General features: G+C 25.5%; 1 protein-coding gene across 1 annotated transcript; it reads right to left on the bottom strand.

Moving 5' to 3' along the window:
- Nucleotides 1-3,336: 3,336 nt before the first annotated feature.
- On the bottom strand, nt 3,337-4,941 carry Pomp (proteasome maturation protein). The gene is made up of 4 exons (XM_015514313.2): nt 4,768-4,941; nt 4,642-4,682; nt 4,494-4,560; nt 3,337-3,747 (listed from the first exon to the last, which is right to left on the bottom strand). Exons 1-4 carry the CDS (start codon nt 4,768-4,770, stop codon nt 3,487-3,489), a joined length of 372 nt encoding a protein of 123 aa, XP_015369799.1. The 5' UTR covers nt 4,771-4,941; the 3' UTR covers nt 3,337-3,486.
- Between the last annotated feature and the right edge of the window lie 8,795 nt (nt 4,942-13,736).

Below are 13,736 nucleotides of genomic sequence, written 5' to 3'. Positions count from 1 at the left end.
GCGTTTAAATTTTAAATTTTTACGAAATAGTGTAACGATAACGATTTATCCTGAAACGATTTTAAATATTTGTTATTATTCAAAAACTATAAGTCCTAGATACTTGAAAATTTTACCAGTTATTAGGATTGGCATTTTCTTTACATGATTTAATTTTCAAAATATTTTGACTTTTTTTGAGATATTTATAGACGACTGAAATTTTCAATTTATCTGAAAATTTTTTTTTTAAGTGTCGATAAAAACTTTTTGGCCCTATCAAAATACTTGAAAATTTAATACAAAGTTCCTCATAAGTTATTCTTATAGTGATTAAATAATTATAAAAATACATAGGTACGATTTTTTTTAAATTAACATTTGAAGTTCAAATATTGACTTAATACGTAAAATTACGGCAATTTTAAAATTATCTTAGATCGAAATTCATAAAAGTTTTTCTTTTTAACTCTAAGATTTGAGAATTTAATAAAAGGCTCATAATATATTTTTACAATAGCATTTGAAAAATAAAATAAATATATAGTCACAAATTTAATTTATAAGCATTTACAGTTCAAATTTTGACTAAATACATATAAATTACAGCAATGTTCAAATTATCTTAGATATAAATTCATAAAAGTTTTTTTTTTAATTCTAAGATTTGAAAATTTAATAAAAGGCTCCTAACGTATTTTTACAATAGCAGTTGCAAAATAAAAGAAATTCATAGTCACATTTTTTTTTTATAAGCATTCAAAGTTTGAGTTTTGACAACATATTATGTAAAACTCACGAAAATTCACAAATTATTTTAAGCTAGAAATTCATAAAAGAATTTCCTTTTATACCTATCTAAGATTTGAAAATTTAATACATGGCTCCTATCATATTTTTACAATAGCAGTTGAAAAATAAAAGAAATGCTTAGTCACAATATTTTTTATAATCATTCAAAGTTTGAACTTTAGACAACATACAAATTATTTTGTTGTTCAAAATTCATAATATTGTTTGTATTTATATCTAAGGTTATAAAATTTAACACTAAGTTTTCCATAAGTTTTGCTTCAAATAGCTATAGAGAAAATTTGAAGAGTCATTATAGGAAAAATGTTTTGAGCGTTTGAGTTTTAAATTTTTATGAAATCGCGTAATGATAACGATTTATCCTCAAACCAGGTATTCGTATATCTATGATAATATAAGGTATTATGAATTATGATAACTACATGATAACTACACTAATTGATTAACCATGCCTTATGCAAAATGCGTCTTAATTGAAAAATCAAATATTTGATTCAAAATAGAATATATGACAATATTTAAATATAATATATCCTAGACTGACAAATCATCTCCGTTCAGAATCATTTTTCGTATACAATGATACCTATCATTGCATTCAAATTTAATACCATCCATTACAGTAACCTACTGTACAGCAGAGCGAAATCCACGAATTACCCGCTTTTTTTAAAATTAATATCGATAAAAATTTATTTATTGGGTAAAAAATCTTAAAAATTTAATACAAGGCTCCTAACACATTGTTACAATAGCAGTTGAAAAATATTAAAAATACATATGTACCTACGTGTTTTTTGTAATCAGCATTTAAAGTTCAAATTTTGACTAAATACGTAAAAATTACGGCAATTTTCAAATTATTATATTGTATTAGATAGAAATTTAGACGAAAATTCGCAAATTATTTTAAATTAGAAAATTCATAAAAAAATTTCTTTTTAAATCTAAGATTTGAAAATTTTTAATGATATCTATAATACACCTAAACAGATAAACCGTCTCCACTCAGAATCGTTTTTCGTATACAATGATATAATATCATTGGATTCAAATTGAATTCCATCCATTACAATAACCTACTGTACAGTAGAGTGACATTCACGACTTACCCGCTTTTTTAAACTCGTAATAATGAAACACATATTATACCTATAATAAATATTTGAACCTACCCTCTTTTGACTATTTTGAGATATTGAGATGTACAAGTAGCCATCGATTAAATATAAACGGATATAAAAATGATGTAAAGATCAAATTATATAAACACTTACAGGCGGCTTCGAAATTTTAAAGTTCGGTTAAATTGTTTTCATATTAGGCAAATTCTTCCTCTCTTTTGTAGGTGAATCTAGGTTAGAATGAAATATATTTTCAAGTAGATAGTTCTCAAAAATAGGTACACAATATTTGTAGTAAATAGGTAGTAGTGATAGTACAAAACTGTTATGGAAAAATTCAATCAAAAACATGAATTTCTTCTTAAATATTGCATAGACATAAAATATTTGTAAATAGGAAATTGTTTAAAAAAAAAAAAAAGATTAAACTAAGCCAACATTTTGTGCCAGTTCTCAACTTGTGGAAAACTGATATAACATAACATTTTGTTAGTAAATATTAAACTAATTATATTTTAATTAATTATCAAAATTAAATGCGGAATAAAATTTAAATTGCTTTTATGCTTTATTAAAATATTAAAATAATATACAATAATGTATTATTTAATGTGTAGACCGTACAATATAAATTAAATATATATTTTTACCTATATCGTAGTTCTATAACCATGTAATCAGATAATGAATGAAATTACATTTTACTTTATCTACATCCTGTGCCTAGTGCTGAATATTATAATTTATACCTAACTATGAGTTATGACTAAATAACTTTAATTTAATTTGACCTCATACTTTTTGTCATTGTCCTATAAAAGTCTCTAGAATTTATTTTTATAGAAATGAGGGTAAATCATTTCATAGATATTGATTGCATTTTACTTATCAAGTACCTATGTTTCATTTTACCATATTTTACTTGGTCAGATTTTACTTATTTCCAGATTAATGTAAAAAAAGCGGGTAAGTCGTGGATGTCGCTCTGCTGTACAGTAGGTTACTGTAATGGATGGGATTAAATTTGAATGCAATGATAGGTATCATTGTATACGAAAAACGATTCTGAACGGAGATGATTTGTCAGTCTAGGATATATTATATTTAAATATTGTCATATATTCTATTTTGAAACAAATATTTGATTTTTCAATTAAGACGCATTTTGCATAAGGCATATAAAAGAGATATCTGATCAATGATAATTTATATTAATATGATTTTTTATTTTTATTCTATTTTTTTGGAAAAGTGAATTTATAAACAGAAATAGTTCAAAGCACCTTGTTTTGAGATACAACTTATACAAGTACTCAACACCAAATATAAGAATTTCTTATCCCTCCTTAAAAGTATTAACACTCGCCATCACAAGATTTTTATTTTTATTAGGAAAAATACATACACACACTATACCAAATGTTGAGAAATATTGTTATAATTTATGTTTATTCATACTGTACACAATACCCAAATAATTTTAATTGTTTGAAGAACATTTAATAATAGAAAAAGGATTATTGACATGTCTTAAAACATTTTGTAGTGTTTATAAATATAAATTAATTCATTAAAATTTTAAATCTTTATCCATAACTACAAATGATGGGACTAATGTTTCATTGTACTCTGCTGGGTTCAAGTAATCTCGTTCAGTGACTGTGTCAAGAGTGTCATTAAGTACTTCAGCATGTAAATTCGATGACTTCAAAATCGGTAGACGCCCAACACTTTCAAACACTTTTTGTTCCATAGCTAAACGTAGTGGCATGTGCATTCCTTGTGTGATCATCAAGCCTTTAACAAGAGTTCTATTTTCTTTTGCATTGTACTGAAACACAAAAATAAGCTCTTAGTCATACTAATTATATAAATACAATACAATAGTTTTATTAAAAATAGAGTGACAGAATGGAGGCGCATTGATTTTAATTTATAAGTATTCTGAGAAAAATATACGTTGGCATACTAAGTTGCACAATGCATACATACAAAATACTGATTAATCAGTACCTAGTAATAACACTAATAATTTATTGAATTTAAAATGGATTATGTATTGAGATTGAATGAACTCAATTATGTCTGATCATGGAATCAAAGTTGACTTATTTAAAAATAATACTATTTATTCATAACCTAGGTTGTTTACATATTGAATACTAGAGCCAGGTTGTGAATACATAATATCCTTAACCTCTTCCCACCCGAAAATAATATGTTTCTTGACAGGGATCAATCATCAGGTATCAAAAATAAGTATATAAATTATCCGAATCTAACTGTTATTATTATTGTATCCTACTTGCACATTATATAGTGATATTTTTTTTGTCCTAAATATTATATTTCAATGATTCATACTTTATCCAGCAAGATAACACCCAGATTCCGAGAATTTCCACTCTAAAACTGTCATAAAGATTGATTCCACTATGGGCTATGGTAATGTGTTGTGGGTTTCACGGAAGAATAGAGATTTTTAAACGATGTAATAAAGTAGAAATAAAAAATTGTACAAAAACTGTTTGTTTGATCAGTTTTAACAAAAGAATTTTGTATGTAGAGTGTACTTACATTTCTCAAGTTTTGTTGAACAGGATGATAAATTTCTTTGAAATTCTTTGGCCTGGCAGTGTGAGCCCTAAAATTATGTAATATGTTAATTAATAAGATATTCACTAGTAAGAATAATTTTAATGATATAATTTATAATATAACTTACCCCAAGATGGCATAATTACCGAAAGTATTATCGATGGCATCCTAAAAACAATTTATAATCATACAATAGATTGTATACAACATAGTTAAAACAATGAATTAATTCTTATAAATAAAATTAACTTACCATGTTTATTATGTTTTGAAAAATTGGTTGAAATAATGTTCGACGTTGTCCGTCAAGTAAATTAAGAGAATTATTTAAATTTTTTTCTAAATTCAAACTTGATACAAATGTTAGCAACTGAAGAAAAGGTTACTTGCAATTTTAGATGAATGATGATATAACATAAACAATACAATGAATATGACATTTAAAAATTTTAAATGATAACCTGAAAAGTTGATATGAATTTTTCAGTGTGACCATTTTTGTATTATATAATAATGTAGCATTGTGGCTGTACAATACAATTGTAGTTGCAGTTCTAATAAATAGATGTCGCCCTGTATTTAGTTTTTAATTATCCGCATAACTTAGTTTTTCATCGAGATTTTACACAACCAATATATTATAGACATATTATTGACTATTGTTCAGTTCAGTTATTATTTTTCTGGGTAATTTTCAAACGAGTACCTATTATAGTTGATTATTAGTTATAATTGTATAAGTTCATATTAATTTGTAATTAAATGAAGTAGAGTAGCGGATTAGTAGCCCACTGATCAAGTACTCGTAGCTCGTAGCTCGTAGTGTAATACTACTTCACTCCGCTGGTCATAAACTTTAAACACTACACTTATCTAAATAGTATAGGCCTTAAAGCCTATAACTAATTAACTAAAGGTTTACTTGTTCGAAATCAATTTTATAAATCAAATTTTAAAAAAAAAAATCAAGGGTCAGAATCTTTTTTAAAACTCGAAAAAATATGGTATAATATATAAATAAATATTTTTTTGTAAATAATGTAGTTTTTTTTATGTCTTCAAAGTATGTAAGATTTATTTTTCAAAAATTTTGGTAATTTTCAAGATACTGGATGTTTACTATATAAAGAATCAGCCAGTATATTATTATAATTTTGTTAAGTAGATACTATTAAATATTATCTTTGTTTTTTATGCGTTTTGTAAATAAAAGTTTTAATGCATTAAGCTGGTTGTTTTTATAATATAAATTTAAACAAAAAAAACTGTGTTGTAAAATTTTTGTTACCCACAATATGTGTTATAATTATTACAGTACTCTGTATATTATATCATAATGTGAAACATTTTCACCCGTCACTCGACACTTAGTTGTCCTGCAGGCAAAGTTACTCGTTCACCCGTACCCTTAGGATTTATAAGAGAACATAATATAATAACGGTCACATTTATGACAAATGTTACTCATCATTAATCTTCATTTAAATTTTAAATTTGTTGCTCATATTTTTCTAAACCGAAAAATAAATATAAAACCTTTTTTATTTATTTATTATGAATAAATCAAATGCAGTAAATGCACCAATAATTAAAGTAAATTATACAAATTGTATAGCGTTTAAATTATTCCACTTCTTATATGCCTGACATCATGTGTGAATAATAATATTAAAAAAAAAAAATCTATTCGACAAATTTATAATAGGTGTAAAGTAAAAATAAGTATACAAACAATATAATAATAACGATTAACATATATTTTTTTAAATAAGGTGCGCTAAATTTTTGTTCTTTTAATAAATCTTATACATCTTAATAAAAGATTTATTAAAAGAACAATGAAAAGAATCATGAATCATGAATGAATAAATGAAGAAATTTAATTGTAATATATTTAATTGTTATATACTAAATATATAATTTCATTACTATATCTACAATATGTTTGGTTTAAATTAGCTATTTAGGTTGTAATTGGTATTAGGTTTTATTGTGTTCGTGGTGTACCTACCTATCTATATAAAATAAAGTTTTAATCAGTATTTAAAAATTCATGATTTTAATTTTAATTTATATTTAATACACAGAGGCCAAGAAAGTGTCTGAATTAATTGAGATAATCACTAAATGATGCGGTGAATCGATCAGGAACGAAGGTAGGTACCTACCTATTACGGATTAATGTAATATGTAAATGATAAACCACCTTGAGGAACTTCTACATTTATACATGCTATTTTAGACATAGCATACCAGATTTTAAATTATTGATCTATTATCTATAAGATATCTACAGTTCGAGCAGTAGGATAAGGTTTTCAGTTTATATATTATATGTAAACTCTTAAGTCTTAAGGAATAGCTTGAGAAATATCTATAAAATACAAAATTAGATAAGTATATTCAAACAGTGGTACTAACAATCAAGCTATTTATATTTAACACGATTACTTACCTATATTTACTAATTTAGTATGATATATTAAACACCTTCTCTTACATAATCACAAATTCACCGCTGATTAAATGGAAACTGGTCTAAAGATCTCCTAAAGTAGGGGAAAACATTTTTCTGAGGTTCTGATAATGAACGGTTTCCTCTTCATGTTATTTATTTTTGTATATTTTCTATGTTATCCGTATTACTTATTGTTTTTTATAGTAAACAGATTGAATATATTTATATAGAAAAATGTATGATATTCCTGATAAAATTAAACATTTCGATAATAATCGGATGTAAATTAATTTCCTATTAAAATCCAACGTGGACCCCTCCTTCATCTTTTGAATGAAATTCTGTATTATAAATGTTTAATGTAGGTTATATCTTGTAAATGTGTATGTGTTTTAATTGTTATAGGAGGGCACACTCCATTTAATCTTAATAAATAAATAAACAAATAAATACCTATAACAACCATACGTTGTAGACTTATAATATTAATCTTACTGGATAAATAATTTTTACCTATTTACCAACACATCCGCTGAAAAATGTTAATAGGTTCAAATATACCTCCTCAAATTGATATAACGACTTTTTATTGCACCACCTATTGAGTTCGTAATCGGCGTTACTCACTGTTTAGATAATAATATAATGTTTTGGAAGATCGTAATTAGATGCTAAAAAAAAGTATCAATATTTTATACTGTGATACTTTTTTAAGTAAAATGTACCGATAGTACCTATACTTGGTATATAATATAATGTATTAATAATCATATGAAATGTTTACACTTCTAATATAGCAAATAATATATTATATAACATTTGATTTTATACCTACTAAGAAAAAATATAATAAATTGTTGTAATTTCGTTTATTTCAATCGTATTTTATAGCCGCATTGGTAGTAAAAATGTTAACCCCTCCAGGAAAACAAGCGTATATAATACAACAGTTGTAGTATATTGTACAGTATGTGCACTGTGCAGCTGATATGGTTAAAAAATATATATATATTTCCAAAAAGTCCATAATTTTATATAAATCCTTCGCTTACTTAGTTTCTTGGATTTATTCGACGTACAAAGATTTAACTACTCAAAGTAATGTGTTTATATATTATACACAAGCTATTTTCTCTGTACCTACATTTGACATAATATGGCAGTCATATATACATGATATAGTGAGTCCAGTAAAGTAGGTATACCTACCTATGCAATAAAGTTGGGTTATTGCAAAATTTAAAACAAACGATTTAACTTTAACCTTCATAATATATAGTATATCATAATCTATATTATATGATGCATGCAACTATAAGTTTATTTTTTTAATTAAAATTAATTAAGTTTATTAATTATTTAAATAATACTTGTAATAATGATTTGAAAAATTATTTCATTTCACGGCAGACGTATATTTACATAGGTACCTATACTTATGAACCTTTCATCAGATGACGATTAATTTATGATTAAGTCAAAACAACCAACTAAGTAATTCAAAATGTTAAACCCTATACAGGCACTGACCAATCACATACTATAATATACTATAACTATACATATCGGTGTAATTTCTATTGGAGTCCGGAAGCTTAAAATAATAAATAAATGAGGTCCAGTAAAAAAAAAATGTATTTCAAATGTTCATATTTTTAAAATGGTAATATGAAGACAAAACAATTTTAAGACATGTTGACGGTCCTATTTTCTTCCTTTCTACACGGTCCGCGGATTCGGATCGCGGTGCTCCAGTTGCCGACCGTTATTGCTATACGGAATAGTTTACTAAATCAATCCTTTACTTGAATTTTGAATATATTAAAAGACCATATATTTTTCAATTATCCACTTAGATATTTTGTTGTATCATTGAAAAAGAGTTCTTATAATAAAGTAAATAGTAATAGTCCGATATGTTATTAGTTTCAATGAGGTGGGGTAATTGGGGTAACACAAGTAAACGCAATTTGATTATCAGTGTTTCTTTTGTGCGAATATAACAAACATTCGTTATGATTTTTATTTCAGTTCAGAAAATGTTATAGCTCTTAGTATATCTATGATTGCTACCTCTGACAGTAAAATACAGTAGAATACACAAAAGAATGATCGCTCGGTATTTTAAAAGAACAGAAAATCTTATAGCTTCGTTCTACCGTGAGTGAAGATCAACCATTGTTGTGTGTTTGATGATTGATGGGCGTTCATTGTCCGTGGATTGACAGTATTAATGACAGTTTTACGCATAAGATACCATAAATAAAATAGGATATTTTAAGTTTTAAAATAATCCACTTTATAGAACTAATATTAATCATACACATAGACCTAATATTGTTACTAGGTACCTACTAATTATTAAAACAATGAATAGTTAGCATGCTAATATTAATTTACTTAAATTAAAATTTTTTATTTTATTTTTTTTTACCTACCTACTTGTCATTGTGAAACGAATACATAGGTATACGTCATGCTTAAGAAAAACAAGAACTTTTTACTATGAAAAAACGTCATAATAATAATTGAAATTAATCCTGCATACTATAATATTACTAAACAGTATTTACTCACTAATTAGAAGTATCATACACCAATTTACCTATAATAAAACTTTTATAGTTTAAATTTATGCAATTTATAACCTTATACAATACCTATAGGCTATAATATGTATACACACAAGGCACAACACACATTAAACACATTCACAATATAGGTACTAGTATTATATGATATAACTATATAATAGTATTGACCGTTTGCAAGAACCGTATGTATAAAAAGCATGTCTTACTTCATCCACCTCGGCGCAGGATAGTGATGTATTATAATGATTGTATTAATTAATGCTATAGGTACATTTGCATACATTTTCATAGGTACTTAAAATTGTCCTGAGCAGTGCTTAGTTTAAAATAACATATAATGATATTATGATATACCTACCTATTATTATGTGCCCAACGGCCAACTCCATAGGTTGAATTGTTAAAATATACAAATTATAATAGTTTATAATATTACAGGTACTTTTTAAATTACATTCCCTTATGATTTGTATTTAGAAAAAAATCATTTTAATGTTAAAATTAAAAAAAAGTTAAGTAGGTATAACTAATTTTATGATATTGAAGAATAATATTTAAACATCCGATAAGCTTATCTACAGATTCAACATTCAACATAATATTATACATACACTACATTGTTTAAACAGACATAATAATATAACCAAGTCAGTTAATGTTGTACTTATACTTGTTTTAACGTTATACGTCTTAATGTAAGTTTGCAAACATTATTTTATTCATGAATATAATTGGCATAAAGTATTTTAACTAATTTTATATCAGATTATTTCAAAAAATGTTCATAACTGTTCTTAAAAAGTCATCCACGTTATCAGAGTAATTTACTCTCTGATTATTTACATACAAATATTTTAATATTTCAGGCATCTAAAATAACTATAAACACAAAAGAACTAGGTATTAAAATATTATACCGTTGGGAACATGGGCGTAGTATATAAGTTATAGTTTATAAGTGACTAGACTTTTGATCTCTCTTTATTTTGCTGTAAGACACAGGGGACACATTTTATAGTTGTCATTATAAAGGTACACAAGTAAGATAATAATATGTGTTTTTATTAACTTCGTGAAATTATTTATTATTATTAATATTTAGTTTAAATTATTTGAGCTTTGAATTACTGGACTATATAAAGTATTATATTTAAGAGGACGCTACACTCGCATGTGTTGTCTCCGTCTTACAAGTACGTAACATTGCAAAAACTGTTTCGCGCCAGAAAAAACCGAGAAGGCTACAGTCATAATTAAAAAACGTAATTTTCACCATAGATAAAAGGGAATTTCGAATGTGCAACGTTGTTTTTATTTTTTTGATATTAGAACTGAAAAAAAAGTTTTTCGAATTTGAAAAACGCAAAAATAATGAATTTTGAAACAATAAGAACTTTTTTTCTATTTGTGATATCAAAAAATTAAAAACAACGTTGCACAGTCGAAATTCCCTTTTATCTGTGGTAAAAATGTCGTTTGTTAGTTATAGCTGTAGCCTTCTCGGTTCTTTCCCGCGCGAAACAGTTTTTGCAATGTTACACACTTGTAAGACGGAGACAACACATGCGGGTGTAGCGTCCTCTTTACATTTAATCTAGGTACAATTGTACTATATTACCCATTCTTGGTTTTTGAACAGGAAAAAAAGGTATAATTGTACCGCTATTCGTTTGTCTTTAAAAAGCTCTAAACTGTATTGCATTTTTTTATAATTTTTATTTTAGTTATTATGTTCATTTAGTTAAAAATACTGTGAACTTGTTTCTGTGATAAGTACCTACTATTTTATATTAAACGTTTATACATTCTAGAAACAAACATAATATATTTTTGTTTATTTCTAAATAAATAGGTAATGTTCATTTCGTTGTAAAGCAAAGCACTATACTTATATTGTTATTAAGAGTATTTTATTAAGTAATTGTGTGTGATATAAATTGGTTTTTTTATTTTTTAGTGATCATGAACTCATAATATATTATAGACCTGCATTTTTAAAATAATTTAAAATTTATGTAGTACCTATTTATATTACATAAGCCTATATTGAACTAAACATCATTAGTCAACTCCTAAAAAAAAAAAAAATGGTTTTTTAACAAAAACAATACTTTTTTTATTTGTTACAGCTGACTCATGTGGACTTCCACTTCCTTGATAATCTTTTAGAAGATTTTTGTATTACAATTTTACTATGTAGGTAAAAATTTTTTTTTTTTTTTTTTATTGAAATTGAAATAAATCTGATGTTTTAAACATCAACAAGTTATACCCTAGGAAATTAAATAAATAAAGACAAATTTCTGGTAAAGATATAATTATCTTCTTATGTAATTATAAAAAAAATTTGATCTACGACTATTATATCAATTATAAAATTCAATAAAAACAAAAAAATAAAATAAGATTTTTGAGCAATTTCCATAATATGTCATTCTCGTTGTTTATAAATACAATAAAAAATATCTTTAAAAAATTGGAAATTCGTTTAAATAGAATTTGTTCACAAAATATCACTGCAGAAAACCAAAATCTAGACACTGTGAAAATATAATACAACTGACTACTGAGAACGTTTATTGTTGAGACACATATAATGACTAACCACGAATGAAAAAGGAAATGAAGACCACACAGTGCAATGCTTTCAATGACTACACCACTAATAGTGTATTCAATGAATACACAGAGCGCAGATAGGAACTTGAAACGAATTTATAATCATTAATAGGACTAACTTAATGGAACTCTTATTATAGTTCACTGGATATTAATAACAAGAAAAATAGAATTAAATCTGACCGTTTAATGAGAAGTACAGTATTGTGAACTCGATTCATCCATCTAATCGATACATTGTGACAAAAATAAAAAGCGGGTAAATCGTGGATGTCGCTCTGCTGTACAGTAGGTTAAAAGTGGGTTACTGTAATGGGTGGAATTAAATTTGAATCCAATGATATTATATCATTGTATACGAAAAACGATTCTGAGCGAAGACGGCTTATCTGTCTAGGATATATTATAGATTATTAAAAATTTTCAAATCTTAGATTTCAAAAGAAACATTTTTATGAATTTCTAGCTTAAAATAATTTGCGAATTTTCGTGATTTTAACGTATGTTGTCAAAATTAAAATTTGAATGCTTGTAAAAAAAATTGTGACTATGTATTTTTTATTTTTCAACTGCTATTGTAACAATATGACGTTAAGAGCCTTGTATTAAATGTTCAAGCTTTTATACCATTATACCCAACAAATAAATTTATCGATTTTAATTTAAAATAAAACTAATAATGATCGAAAAGTGCATATACCTATGAATAGTTCAACTCAAGTCGAAAATAACACGGTGGATAGAATGTACTTATATAAACATTTGGTGAAATGTTCATGTATCTAAGGTCATTTGTTTTAAAGTTACATCAAAAACCAAAATCGATTTTGTCGAGAACTGATTGTACGTAAAATTTCCCGTTTTTTCCTTAATTTTTAGTTTGTTTATCCCAATTATTTAGAAAAATATTGAGAATTTTTAATTTTGACCTCCTAAAGTACCAACTAGATTCACTTTCTGATCGAACGAGGTACTGAAGTCTAAAATTATAATCGAGAAAAATTATACTTTCAATAAAATTACAAAAAAGCAAAATGCCTTAAATTAAAATACATTACATTTTAAAGATCATCAACTTCCAGTAAATATCAAAATATTAATAAATAAATAAATAGTTACAAAAAAATAACTTGGTAAATAGCTAGACACTTAGATACGTACCATTAAATGAATTGAAAAGTAAAAATGGATTAAATAAAAATCAAATAAATAAGAATAAAACAATAATGTATGGACCATAAAAAACTATGATCATGCGATAGTTCACATACATCAATGAATTATAAAAAGAGAAACAGTGCAGAAAAAAATTGGATTGGTAATTATTCGGAAAGTGACGGAAACGCAAAACCAGAATTAATGATAATATATTATATTAATACTAAATGCATTGATAAACAGTAAGAAATTTATATTTTAAACGTAATATATAAACAAAATAGGTAATGTATCTTTGAAATTGTATAAATATTTTATTTTTATTTATAATATTATAATTTACCTATAAGTTTTTTTCAATTATTCATCAAGAATCAAAAATTATAATGAAAA

Source organism: Diuraphis noxia, unplaced genomic scaffold (assembly GCF_037042655.1).
Source record: "Diuraphis noxia isolate RWA-SAM2 unplaced genomic scaffold, SU_Dnox_SAM2 contig0004, whole genome shotgun sequence".
Taxonomy (NCBI): Eukaryota; Metazoa; Arthropoda; class Insecta; order Hemiptera; family Aphididae; genus Diuraphis; species Diuraphis noxia.
This window is presented reverse-complemented; position numbering and strand designations above follow the sequence as displayed.

Coding starts and splice junctions, on each gene's coding strand:
- Pomp (XM_015514313.2), bottom strand. Junction 4,561..4,641: donor GGTAATTATGCCATCTTGGG/GTAAGTTATATT, acceptor ACATAATTTTAG/GGCTCACACTGCCAGGCCAA. Junction 3,748..4,493: donor TTCAACAAAACTTGAGAAAT/GTAAGTACACTC, acceptor TTTGTGTTTCAG/TACAATGCAAAAGAAAATAG.